This window comes from Trachypithecus francoisi, unplaced genomic scaffold, assembly GCF_009764315.1.
Source record: "Trachypithecus francoisi isolate TF-2019V2 unplaced genomic scaffold, Tfra_2.0 Lachesis_group5, whole genome shotgun sequence".
Classification (NCBI taxonomy): domain Eukaryota; kingdom Metazoa; phylum Chordata; class Mammalia; order Primates; family Cercopithecidae; genus Trachypithecus; species Trachypithecus francoisi.
Window position 1 is genome coordinate 35,529,447 of NW_022681470.1, and position 13,218 is coordinate 35,542,664.

At 36.2% G+C, this 13,218-nt stretch overlaps 1 protein-coding gene across 2 annotated transcripts in view; it reads left to right on the top strand.

The window, feature by feature from the left end:
* Positions 1 to 13,218, top strand: part of RALGPS2 (Ral GEF with PH domain and SH3 binding motif 2) — a 187,337-nt gene that overhangs the window by 71,127 nt on the left and 102,992 nt on the right. For both annotated transcript variants that reach the window (XM_033200593.1, XM_033200592.1), the window contains exons 5-6: positions 7,551 to 7,634; positions 11,152 to 11,241. In XM_033200593.1, coding sequence (XP_033056484.1) covers positions 7,551 to 7,634; positions 11,152 to 11,241 — 174 coding nt within the window. The remainder of the gene's footprint in view (positions 1 to 7,550; positions 7,635 to 11,151; positions 11,242 to 13,218) is intronic.

Sequence of the window (13,218 nt, forward strand, 5' to 3'; positions counted from 1 at the left end):
TCCTGCTTCAGACTCCCAAGTAGCTGGGATTCAGGCACGCATCGCCATGCTTGGCTATTTTTTTGTATTTTTAGTAGAGACGGGGTTTCACCATGTTGGTCAGGCTGGTCTCAAACTCCTGACCTCATGATCCGTCTGCCTCGGCCTCCTTAAGTGCTGGGATTACAAGCCACTGCGCCCAGTCCGAACAAGTTTTTAATATAGATGAAAGTGCCCTACTCTGGAAAAAAAAAATGCCACAAAGGATATACATTAGCAAGAAAGAAAGGCAAGCACCACAATTTAAGGCAGATGGGGATAGGCTAACTCTACTGTTTTGTGCAATTGCGGTTGGGTTTATGATCAAGACTGCCCTTACCTATAAAGCTGCTAAACCCTGAGTCTTGAAGGGAAAAGGTAAACACCAGCTGCCAGTCTTTGGATGTGCAGTAAGAAAGCCTGGAAAATGAGAACCCCTTTTCTGGATTGGTTCCATTGATGCTTTGTCTCTGAAGCCAGGAAGAACCTTGCTAGTAAGGGACTGCCTTTTAAAGTTCTTTTGATTCTGAACAATGCCCCGGCCACCCAGAGCCCCATGAGTTCAACACCAAAGGCTCATTACACACAATACTTTATGAAAAGGATTGTCAGTGATATGGAAGAAAACCCTTATAGAACATCATCAAAGTCTAAAAGGATTGCACTATTGAAGATGCCATCATTGTTAAAGAAAAAGCCATGAAAGCCATGAAGCCCAAAACAATAAATAGCTGGAGAAAACTGTGTCTAGATGTTACATGTGAAATCACTGGTTTTATGATAGAGCCAGTCAAAGAAATCATGAAAGAGATTGTAGATATGGCCAAAAAAACGTAGGGAGCTAAGAGTTTCAAGATATGGATCTTGGAGAAATTCAAGAGCTAATAAAGACCACACCAGAGGAATTAACAAAAGATGACTTGATGGAGATGAACACTTCGAACCAGTGCCAGATGATGAGGAAGAAGATGTAGAAAAAGCAGCACCAGAAAACAAATTGACATTAGATAGTCCAGCAGAAGAGTTCCAGTGATTCAAGACTGCATTTGACTTCTTTAACCACATGGACCCTTCTATGATACGGGCACTGAAACTAAAGGAAACTGCGGAAGAAAGATTGGTACCATATGGAAACATCTTTCGAGAAATGGAAAAAGCAAAAAAAGTCAGACCTAAATTACATATGTTTTTGTAAAGTTATGCCAAGTGTGCCTGCCGTTCTGGCCTTCTGTTCACCTCTGCCACCACTGAAACAACAAGACCAACCCCTTCAGCCTATACACCATGAAGATGCAATAATAAAGACCTTAATGATTATCCACTTCCACTTAATAGTAAATTCTCTTCCTTATGATTTTCTTAATAACATTTTATTTTCTCTAGCTTACTTTATTGTAAGAATATAGTGTGTTATACATATTACGTACAAAATACATGTTAATCACCTGTTGATGTTTTCAGTAAGGCTGGTCAACAGTAGGCTATTAGTGGTTTTGGGGGAGTCAGAGGTTATATGTGCATAATTTTTAAAATTAGATGTGGGTTTTCAACTGCTTGGAGGGTCAGTGCCCCTAACCCCTGAGTTGTTTGAGGGTCAACTGTATTTACTACTCTTTCTATATATAGTTGACTTAATTTCCCCGGCTTTGAGACTAAAGTTGTTTGATGTGAAGTAGAGAGAAAATAAGGGTGGAGAGGGGCCTGTGAATCACCTATAAATCTCAAAGAAAATGTATATAAACATCTTCCCAATCTTCAACCTCCACCTCCTGGGTTCAAGTGATTCTCCTGCCTTAGCCTCCCAAGTAGCTGGGTTACAGGCATGTGCCACCAAGCCCAGCTAATTTTTGTATTTTTAGTAGAGATGGGATTTCAACATATTGGTCAGGCTGGTCTTGAACTCCTGACCTCAAGTGATCCACCCGCCTCAGCTTCCCAAAGTGTTAGGATTACAGGCGTGAGCCACTGTGCCCAGCCTTCCCAATCTTCTTTATGTGTATATATGGGTCTCTTTTTTGTTTATTTGTTTAAGGTAGCCAGTACGTATACTTTGCTATGTAAGTTAATCTACTATGTTTTAAAAGTCCTTCCAATCCTGAAGACAGATGTCTTAATAGTAACAATAATAATAATAGTAATAGTTAACACTAATACAGAGATTATTATGTGCCAATCTAAAGGCTTTATACATATCAACCCATTTGATCCTATTTCATCATTATAATTTATCATGATAAATAAGGAAGCCAGACAAAAGTATCATGGATTGTGGCTTCATTTTTACATTAAAAAAATTTTTAATACTTTTCTGACTCTTCAAATAAATGCCAAGAGGTTTTGGAAAGTCCATCCAATTCTTAGAACATTTCTGCATCATTAATTTAATGGAATAAATGCTTTGTCATTTGAAGAAAACTGTTGGAAGGTGACTGAAAGGAAATCATGAAAGAGATTGTGGATATAGCAAAGAAGGTAAGGAGCTACGAGTTTCAAGATACGGATCTTGGAAAATTTCAAGAGCTAATAAACACCACACCAGAGGAATTAACAAAAGATGACTTGATGGGTAGAAGGGAGGGAGGGAGGGAGGGAGGGAGAGGTGTGTAGTCAAATTCTTTGGAAGCAGCTGGGTTAAAATTCCATTTGAAGCCTTCCATTCTAAAGAAGCTTATAATTAGAAAACAAGACAAGGTGTTTTTGAACCTCATAATAGATGGTAGTTTCTGTATCAGAAAACATTTCTGATACAGAATGAATCAGTTCTGAAACTGATTCATGAAACAATGTTACATCACTAGCCTATCTAATACAACAATAATCAGAACTACACTTTACCCTTCCATGTCTCTGGAGTTAGAAACACCAGCCTCCCAGAAGTCAAAAATTTCCACATAAAACTCAGCTACTCATAGCCTACCATTGACTGGAAGCCTTATTGATAACATAAACAGTTGATTAACACATATTTTGTATGTTATATGTATTATATAATCTTAAAGTAAGCTAGAAAAAAGAAAATGTTATTAGGAAAAATACATTTACAGTACTGTATTGTATATTGTAAGTTTACATAGTCTGTTTATAAGATGTATTGACTGAAATGGCAGCAGGACCTCAGTTTATGGTACATATCAAGCAATTCAACTTGTTCTCGTAATGTCATGACTTTTCTTTGCTTCTTAGGAGCACTTCCAGCATCTCTAGTGGTACTTCTTATGGGTCCTGTGGTGTTATTCAAGGTTTAGGATATTGCAGTAAACACGATGAAAAATAACCTGAGGACTGTGAGAGATCACATTTTACTATGATAACAAAATTTACTGGCAATAGGAACTGCTCATGTGGATATGAATAGTGTCATCACAGGGTGTTTTAAGGGAATACTCTGAACACTTGAACTCACTATAAGAGCAACACGAGGTGGTTACAAAATTATTATAGTAGAACAGTATGTACTACAGTTAGTTTTATGCAGTTATGAGTTAATATTGCACCTTTGTGTTTGTTACATTTCTCTGGACTGCATATGGCAGCATGTAAGGTCTGTTGGTGTGCATAAATTTTGATAAATGTTAACTTTTTATAATACATCTGTGTGTATTTTATGGTAGTAAATGATACAATAGACTAGTATTTTATACATTCACGCCATCCCTAGCTTTTTCTTAATTTTTCGATATTTCCAGGCCATGCGGTTTGTCTGCAAGTTTTTTTTCAAATTGTTGTAAATTTTCAAGACAAAATTTCCAAAATATTTTTTGAAAAAAATCTGTGTATGAGTGGACCCACACAGCTCAAACCCATGTTGTTCAAGGGTCAACTAAATACCTCATTTTGATAAGACTGTTGTGAAACTTACATTCATTTCTCATGGGAGTGTAAATGATTCAGTGTTTCAGGAGGGCAGTTTGACAGGTAGCAAAGCCTTGAAAAGGTTCATACTCTTTGACCTTGTGATTTCTTTTAGGACTATATTTTTGAGAAATGGTCAGAAATGTCAGAAAAGGTGCAAGGATATTAATTGTTTGTAATTATAGCATTACTTACAATAGGAAAATGAAATTAGCCTTTTGTGTAAAGGTCTATAATTGAGTTTGATTTCTTTGTCGAATGGCTACTTCAAGTGGTTTGATAAGTTTAATTTGATAGACACTTTGATTATAGCATTAATATAAATTTTGTAATTATACTAATTGGCTAAAAACAGATTCAGTTATTTAGGGATTTAATCTTAGGAAATTTATCCTAAAATATGACATCTTTATGTAGTTGTGTGTATAAGCTGTGATTTTGGAAATAACAAAAATGTTTCTAGTAGTTTGATGTTTTCAGTATCGTCGTCATCATATCCTTTTTGTGTGAGTATAATTTTTACTACTAATTGTTTTCTTCTTTTACAGGGAGATAACATAAAAAGATCATATAGCTAGGCTAATTGAATATCCAGAAATTTTTATTTTTACTATAGAATTCTTTTTATTTCATTATTTCTTTCAGAAATTTCAAGCTTGAAAGATAGGATCTAATTTTAAGATTTAAAAAGGCAGTTTTTATCTCCAGAGCAGTCACTCCTTGTCTACTATGTAGAAATAATTGTCATATCTCCCCTCAGTATTCCCCATCTCAGTTGCTCAAGGAAGAAACCTGAAGTCTTAGTACTTCTGCAGACTTCGTTTTTAGCTTACATCGCATGAGTCCAATTCTTGACGAAGTCCTGTCTGCCTCCAGAATGTCTTGAATCACTATCATTTTTTTCCATATCCACTGACAGTGCCCTGGTTGAGGGAACATTACCTTTCTCTTGAAGGACCATAGTATCATCTTAACTATTTCCTCAGTCTTCCCCTGACTCAATCTATTCGTTTTTTGTTTTTGTTTTTTTTTGGTTTCTATGTTAAGATTTTATTGAAGATATGCATGTACCATGTTTAAGAAGTCAAATATTTGCATAAGAGAACAAAATACAGCAAAACCCTAACTCAGTTATTCTCATCTTTCCAACCTCGATCCTGGAGCCCCACTCCCACCCAGATCTCTTAGCTGTTTCTCCTCTGAGGAATTTATGTCTGTTTTATCATATATTATGTATTATTTACATAATATATCTAAATCTTTACTTTTCCTTGATTTTTCTATTTTAAATATGATACATTGACTCTTTACTATAGAAGGTGATTTCACTGTCTTATGTTCTCTCCTCCCCAGTTATATAATTCACTTCTCCTTCTTTTGCACATACAGTTATATCACAGTTTTGACTAACTATATTCTTTACAATTGAACTGTGATGATTTACTCAAATTTTGTTTTCTTTGAGCTAAAACGTACTTTAGTTTTCTTTGTATCCATCACTAAATTTCTGCCAGAAGTGAATGTACTGAATGTCTCTTCTTAATATTTCCAAACACATAAGGAATTTTTTTTTTCACTTTCAGAGACAGATGTCTGTTGGAATTTCTGTCCTCTTGCTCCTTTCTTGACTCTTGTTCTTAAAGGTCTGCTTGTAGCTTTGCCGCAGAATCTCCCATTGCTGTTAATCAGAGGATTCCCAGTATTTTTTTTTTTTTTTTTCTATTGTGGCTCTTCAGTTTCCTGGGTCTCATATCTTCCTTTTTCTTTGTTTGCTAGTTTGTTATGATAGAACACATACTCTACTAGTTCTCTGAGAGTAGGTACATAGAAGGCACATTCTCTGAGATGTTCATGTCTGAAAATTTCTGTAGTCTACTTTCAAACTTAATTGATATTCGTGTTGGATATAGAATTCTAGAAAACTGAATTCTTCAAAATTGAAGGCATTGCTTCAGTTGTCTTTTAACTTCCAGTGCTGCTATTAAGATATCTGATGCCTTCTGATCCCTTTTTTCCTATATGTGCTATTTTTGTTGTTGTTTTGTGTTTGAATCTTTGATCAGTTTTCTCTGTTTCCTCTTAAAATTCCTGTTATTCAGATGTTGACTCTTACAGTCTTCAAATTAGCATAAAAACATTTTACTGCTATCATTAACTTTTTGTTTAAAAGATTTAGTCACCTTTATTTCACAACTCTTCTACTGACTTTCAAATTTATCCTACATTTTTTATTTCTGAAAGCTCTATTTTGTTCTCTGAATATTTCTTTTTATATATCCTCCTGTTTTGGCTTAATGGGTACAATGTCTTTTTTCATATATTAAAAGATAATTATATGGTTTTGGCTTCTTCTTTTCTCAGTTTTCTTTGTTCCCTGCCCTAACTCGACTTCTTCTGTTTTCTGCCCTAACTCTACTTCCTCAGAGTTCTTTTTCTTTCTTCTTGTGGTTCCTCTCTCTCCCTGTCTATTGTTGTATTATAGAGGTTTGTTAACCTGTTTCGGACCTTGGGCCCATCCGGCAGACTGAAGCCTGTGGAACGCTAACGCTTCTTTAAAAGGAAATCAGTTCTATTAAAGTATACTTATCAAAATATTTTTTAAAGCTGGTATACAGCAATGCATGTGCTTCTTTGTTAATACGGTAAAATCTAGAGGCCAGTCTTAAATACTACCATATCTGGGTGTGATGATTCATGCCTGTAATCAGTACTTTGAGAGGCTGAGGCAGGAGAATTGCTTCAGCATAGGACTTCCAAACCAGTCTGGCCAACATAGTGAGACCCCGTCTCTACAAAAAATAAAAACAAAATTAGTCGAGTATGGTGGTACACACATTTAGCACCAGCTGCTTGGAAGGCTGAGGTGGAAGAATTGCTTGAGCCAGGGAGATCGAAGTTGTAGGGAACTGTAATCCTACCAGTATATTCCAGTCTGGACAACAGAGGAAGACCCTGTCTCAAAAAAATAAAACAACTACCGTAAGTTTGAAGTAGTGATGAGTGTAAATGATATTTGTAAGGTATCTGCATCAACTGTAATGTGATATGAAAATATCAGTGATTTTGATTGGTAACTACGTCACATGCATTGCCAATACCACTGTAATCTGTAGCCTACATTTATAACTAAAAGGACTGTCTTATTTCAGTTAGAGGTTAGTGTAAAATGAATTTTAATTTTTTTTATACAAGTTTGTGGGCCCTTCGTATTCTGTCAACAGGCACTTTGGGGGATCATGATCCATTTTATTAAAGGTTTCTTCAAATGTCTGGAGTGATCGACTGTTAGCTCAAAGAGTGAGATACTAGAAAACTGATTGGGAGCTCTGGGCGAATGAATAGAGCTTGCCAACTAGTAGTCTTCACTGTATGTTGTGGGATGCTCATCTTCATCTGTGGATCTTTTCCTCTTGGGATTCAAATCTTTTCAGAGAAGAATCCACCAATATTCTGCCTGTGGAATGTAAATTTGCCTGTGTTTTCAGTCATTGTGCTCTCTTACATCCTGCTAATCAAATTTGCTTCTGTGATTTAACTGAATGGATATAAAATTACGTATGTTCCCATTAAATAAAGTGATTCTAGAAAAGAACACAAACTGTCTTTAATGTTTTGAAAGCCTTAATCTGGCAAGAAAACTGGGCTATTACTAATATTTAATTTTCACCTTAATTTTCCAGGAGCTTTCAAGTTGTGGATGGAATAAAAAAGAAAAATACAGTTCTGCACCAAATGCAGTTGCCTTCACAAGAAGATTCAATCATGTGAGTTTATAAATTTTGATACTGTATCTGAAATTCAGTTCCTCAAGATATACTTTTTCCTTAAGAAATAATTTAACTTTTTACATCAGTTCTGGAATATTTTCAGCCAGTATCTCTCAAGTATTGTCTCTGTGCATGATCTCTGTTTTTTTTTTCTCTGTAATTCCTGTTGAAAATTTATTGGAACTTGACGTTCTTTCCTACTTATCTCTTACCTTACATATTTTCTATCTTTGTTTTTATCCTCCATTCTGAGTGATTTCCTCAGATCTACATTTCAGTTCACTGATTGTCTTCAGGTGTGTTTTATCTGTTTCAAATCTATGCTTTTACACCAGCCATGCTCTTTTCTTATTTTTATTTTATTTTTAAAATTTATAAATTTTCAATATAGTTTCTGTGTTATTATTGGAACTTCTTGGGGTACTACTTCTCTATTTGTGCTCATTCTTAAAGTGGTTTTTTCAAAGATACATAATGAATTTTGTATCTTTGGCTTGAAAGCTCGTGTCTGTTTAAGCTTTATCCTTGAGAATTTTGCTGCTGCCTCAATTGAGGGAATACATATTCTAAGAGGTTTTTTGTTTGCTTTTGCTCATAACCAGGGCTTTCGCAGACCTGGGACTGTTTTTTATGTTTATTGTTGTGCTTGGGGCATCTTTGTACTTCTCTGTAGTAAAAATTTAAATACCAAATCCAGTTAAAGGCAGCCTATAGTTAACAAATTCTTATTTTAAAATTTAATTAATTATTTCTTTTTTCAGAGACAGGGCCTCTATCTGTCACCCAAACTGGAGTACAGTGGTGCAGTCATAGCTCACTGCAACCTCAAATTCTTGGGCTCAACCAGTCCTCCCGACTCAGCCTCTCAGGGAGCTAGGACTACAGGCATGCACCACTATGCCAGACTAATTTAAAAAGATTATTTTGTGGAGATGAGGTCTCACTATGTTGCCCAAGCTGGTCTCGAACTCCTGGCCTCAAGCGATCCTCCTGCCTCAGCCTTTCAAGGCACTGTGATTGTAAGCATAAGCCACCATGCCCAGTCTACAAATTCTTATGAAAGAGTTTTTGTTTTTTTCTCCTTGACCACCCAGAGCCTACATTATTATAGATCAAGGGAATTGAAAAATAAGTGAATTGTTTTAGTCTACCTTTTCACTGAGATTGTAGACCTTTGAGTAGCATTAGATAGAAATGGAGGAGTGGGCTGGGCGCGGTGGCTCAAGCCTGTAATCCCAGCACTTTGGGAGGCCGAGACGGGCGGATCACGAGGTCAGGAGATCAAGACCATCCTGGCTAACACAGTGAAACCCCGTCACTACTAAAAAAATACAAAAAACTAGCCGGGCGTGGTGGTGGGCGCCTGTAGTCCCAGCTGCTCGGGAGGCTGAGGCAGGAGAATGGTGTGAACCCGGGAGGCGGAGGTTGCAGTGAGCTGAGATCCGGCCACTGCACTCCAGCCTGGGCGACAGAGCGAGACTCCGTCTCAAACAAAAAAAAAAAAAAAAAAGGAAATGGAGGAGTGGAGAGGTGTGAGGCCTTGTATTATGTCTTTGAAGGAGCGTTAAGTCCCAAGCCCCTATGTCACTGAGATAGGAAATCCTCCACGGGCAGCTACAGTACCCACTCTTGTAACCACTGCTTTGCTTTTATTTCCTTATTTGTTTTTGATCTCTAGAGGAAATCCTTTATTTTTTTCCCATTCAGAAATACATTAAAAAAACAAAGTTTGTTATATGTAACCCAGCAATTTTAGGGGCTTATAGCAAAAATATTTTTTCTTGTGAGTCCAGTAATTTTATGAAACCGTGTCTTGGTGTTGGTTATTCTGGGTCAGCATCCTTAAATGTGGTTGGCTTTAACAGACTGTCATTTGGGGAGCATGTACACTTAGCCTTCCAGTATAGGGGTCTCGGGGTGGCTGGATTTATTACATAGTAGCTTAGGGCTCTCCAAGAGAATGTTCCAGCAATCAAGACAGGAGCTGCATAGTCTTTTATGACCTCGTCCTGGAAGTTAGTGTCACTTTCACTAATACTTTCTTCATCAAAGCAGTCACAAGCCTGCTCAGATTCAGTAAGAAGTGATACACGTCCTAACTTTGGATGAGAGAGTGACAAAGAATGTATGCTTAAAAGCACCATAGACAAATTGTCTAAGCCAGGTGCAGTGGCAAGTGCCTGTAGTTCCAGCTACTGGGAGGCTGAGACAGGAAAATCACTTGAGCCCAAGAGTTCAAGACCAGCTTGGGCAACATACTGAGACCTCGTCTTAAAAAAAAAAACAAAAAAACAAATTGTGTTGGCCAGGTGTAGTGGCTCAGGCCTGTAATCCCAGCACTTTGGGAGGCAGAGGCTGGTGGATCACTTGAGCTCAGGAGTTTGAGACCAGCTTGGGCAACATGGCAAAACCCTGTCTCAACTTAAAAAAATACAGAAATTGGCTGGGCATGGTGGCTTACACCTGTAATCTCAGCTACTTAGGAGGCTGAGGCAGGAGAATCAGTTGAGCCTGGGAGACAGAGGTTGCAGTTAGCCGAGATCACCCCACTACACTCCAGCCTGGGCAACAGAACAAGACTCTGACTCCAAAACAAAACAAATCACCATAATATTTGTCTTAAAATTTGCCTGATGTTAAATTTAATTAAATTGGTGAACATACGCTTTAGATTTGAATTCGTAGTTGATATTTGCTAAGGTTATTAAGATTCCCATAGCATAACTTTTTTTTTTTTTTTTTGGAGTAAACCTTGTTCGAATTGGGGAGGATTATTACTCTTAGTAGCCCAAGTATAGTAACAAGTATTAAGGTGACTTTGTAAAATATGTATACTTTATATTTACATATATATTTGTAAAATATATGTAAAATACATACATAATGACATTTGTTTACAGATGAAAATTGCAAGTAAAATATGAAATATTTCTCATTAAAGATGTGAAGAAATATGAGGCAGTGGCGTTATTTTTTGCACAATAATTTCGAACTATATTCTGTATTTAGATTTGTATAAGTGAACCAACTTACAGTGCTTTGACTTTGTTTTCATAGTACATGAATTAAAGTGTATTACGTGGACATATTGTATCATATAATAAGCAAACTGTTCAGAGTAGAGCATTTTAATATTATATCTAATCTGCCTTCTAATAAATTAGTTTTAATTATTTTTTAAATCAAGATGGTTTTATTTGAAAGCATTACAAAATTTTTGAAATGCAATTTTAATCTTAGAATGTTAACTTAGATATATTTTTTTTCTTTTGATATTTTGTTTTATTTACACCAAGAAAACCCTACTTGGGAGTCTTCATTTATTATTCTACTCAATCTAAATAAACGGTCATGTAGAATTACACAGCCACAGAAGAACCTGCTATAAGTAGCATCTTTTACAATGTTTAATTTTAGAGCCTACCTAATTCTGCCAAAAATTTTTAGAATACAGCAAAAAAAACCTTACAAATTAAAAATCATAGTGATATTTATCTAAAATTTTTATTTACAGGTAAGCTTTTGGGTTGTTAGAGAGATTCTTCATGCTCAAACATTAAAAATTAGAGCAGAAGTTTTGAGCCACTATATTAAAACTGCTAAGGTAAGAAAAAACTTGTGTTTTTATTTTTGAGTTCAACCATTCATAAATATTTGTAAGTGAATAAATATTCATGATGCTTTATTCACTGTTTACCGATACTGGAAAAATAAGGTTCATTTATATAAGTCAATTTTTAAAATTGGATGCCTACTTTCTCTGCCTTTTTCTTTATTCTTCCTGTTTTCCTGCCTTTTCTTTTATATTCTTCCTCCCACTCTCTGAGTAACTGAATTATGTGATCTGTTTTACTGAATAAGTAGACAAAGGTTGGATTACGGTAAAGTATGATATTTATAAAATACTGGACTATTCTGCAGGTGATGAGGAAAGCCATAAGGATTAAGTAGGAGAATACTACTTCACTTCCCAAGTGAACCATGTGAAGAATAAGACCTTATTTTTAAGAGAATGGTATATGTGATGTTGCTACATTGTTAACTGAACGGTTATTATGTGACATCAATAATAAATACAGCAAGAGAAATGGAGTATGGATTTCAAAGGTAGTTGGAAATTAGAAGGGTGAGACAGGATATTCTACAAAGGATACCAAGATTTTATTAAAACTTGTAACAACTCTGAATTTAGTTGTAGGGGCAGAAAGGGGGAGTGAGCTCTTCATGAAGGGTCAAGGCTGGCAGCCATATAACAAAAGACAGGTTAATGGGAGAAAAGCATAGCGGATTTATTACATGTGCATAGGAGTCATACAAAGCATAAACTCAAAGCAGGGCCAAATGGTTGATGCCTAAATATCTTCTTCACTGGGGAGAGGAGAGTTTTTGGGGAGGAGGTGCATAAGAGTAAGTGATTTTCAGGGAAAATGAATGAGCCCAGAGAACAAAGTCCTGAGACCAAGTTTCCCTGAGCTCTGGGAGAGGTGGAATTACAGGTTATGGGAGAGCAAAGGGAGAAAAACATATTAAGCAAAGACAGATACCTCAAGGAAATATCTCAGATAATCTCAGAGCTACCCTCAGAAAGAATAGTTGGGGTAGCCTATGGTTGAGTGGTTGAGTTAATCTTTCCTAGATCTAGACAAGGGAGAGGATGCTCAGAGAAAGCCTAGCTGTTCATTTCACCAACGTAGATTCTACAGATGCGAATCTCCTCTACAAAAGGCAGCTTTTCAGGGCTATTTCTGTCTGTAGGCCCTCTGAATAGCCATCTCAAAATATGTCAAAGAAGTATATTTTAGGATATTTTTGGTTTCCTTTAAACTTCACTAAGAATATGGTAATTGTAGCCACGTTCATTCGTTACTCTTGTAATAAATACATAACTTTCCTCACCTGTGAATGAAAGAAGACAGAATAAAATGAGGGTACTATGTTTACAATTATTATGAGTTATAACTCTTTCCTGTTTTCCTTAAGAACATGGGAGCAATTGTGTTCTAACATTCTATGGCACTAGGTGGCAGAGCTAGCCTTCTACAATTTTGATATTTTGCAAAAGTGTCAAAATATTTTTTTAAAATTCTTTGTGATGATATGTTAGATAAATACTTTTTTTTTTTTTTTTTTTTGGAGATGGAGTTGCACTCTGTGGCCCAGGCTGGAGTGCAGTGGCGGGATCTCGGCTCACTGCAAACTCTGCCTCCTGATTGTACAGGTCTACTGTACAATCGACTGATTGTAGATGTTAACCGCATCTACAAAATATCTTCATGGCAACACCTAGATTAGGGTTTGATTAAATAACTGATACTAATAGTCTCACCAAGTTGACACATCAAACTTACCATCACATAGATACAGAAGAATATAAGAATATTTAAAGTATCAAAAGAATGATAATGTGGATACCCATGCACCCACTGACCACTGGAAATTTTCATATGCCTCTTCATATGCCACCTCCTTCCCTTCTACTACAGTGGGAACCATTGCTTTGAATTTTGTTTTTTTTTTATAGTATGTATGTTTCTGAATTATATATTGTTGCAAATACATGCCTTTGGATTTTGTTTAAATT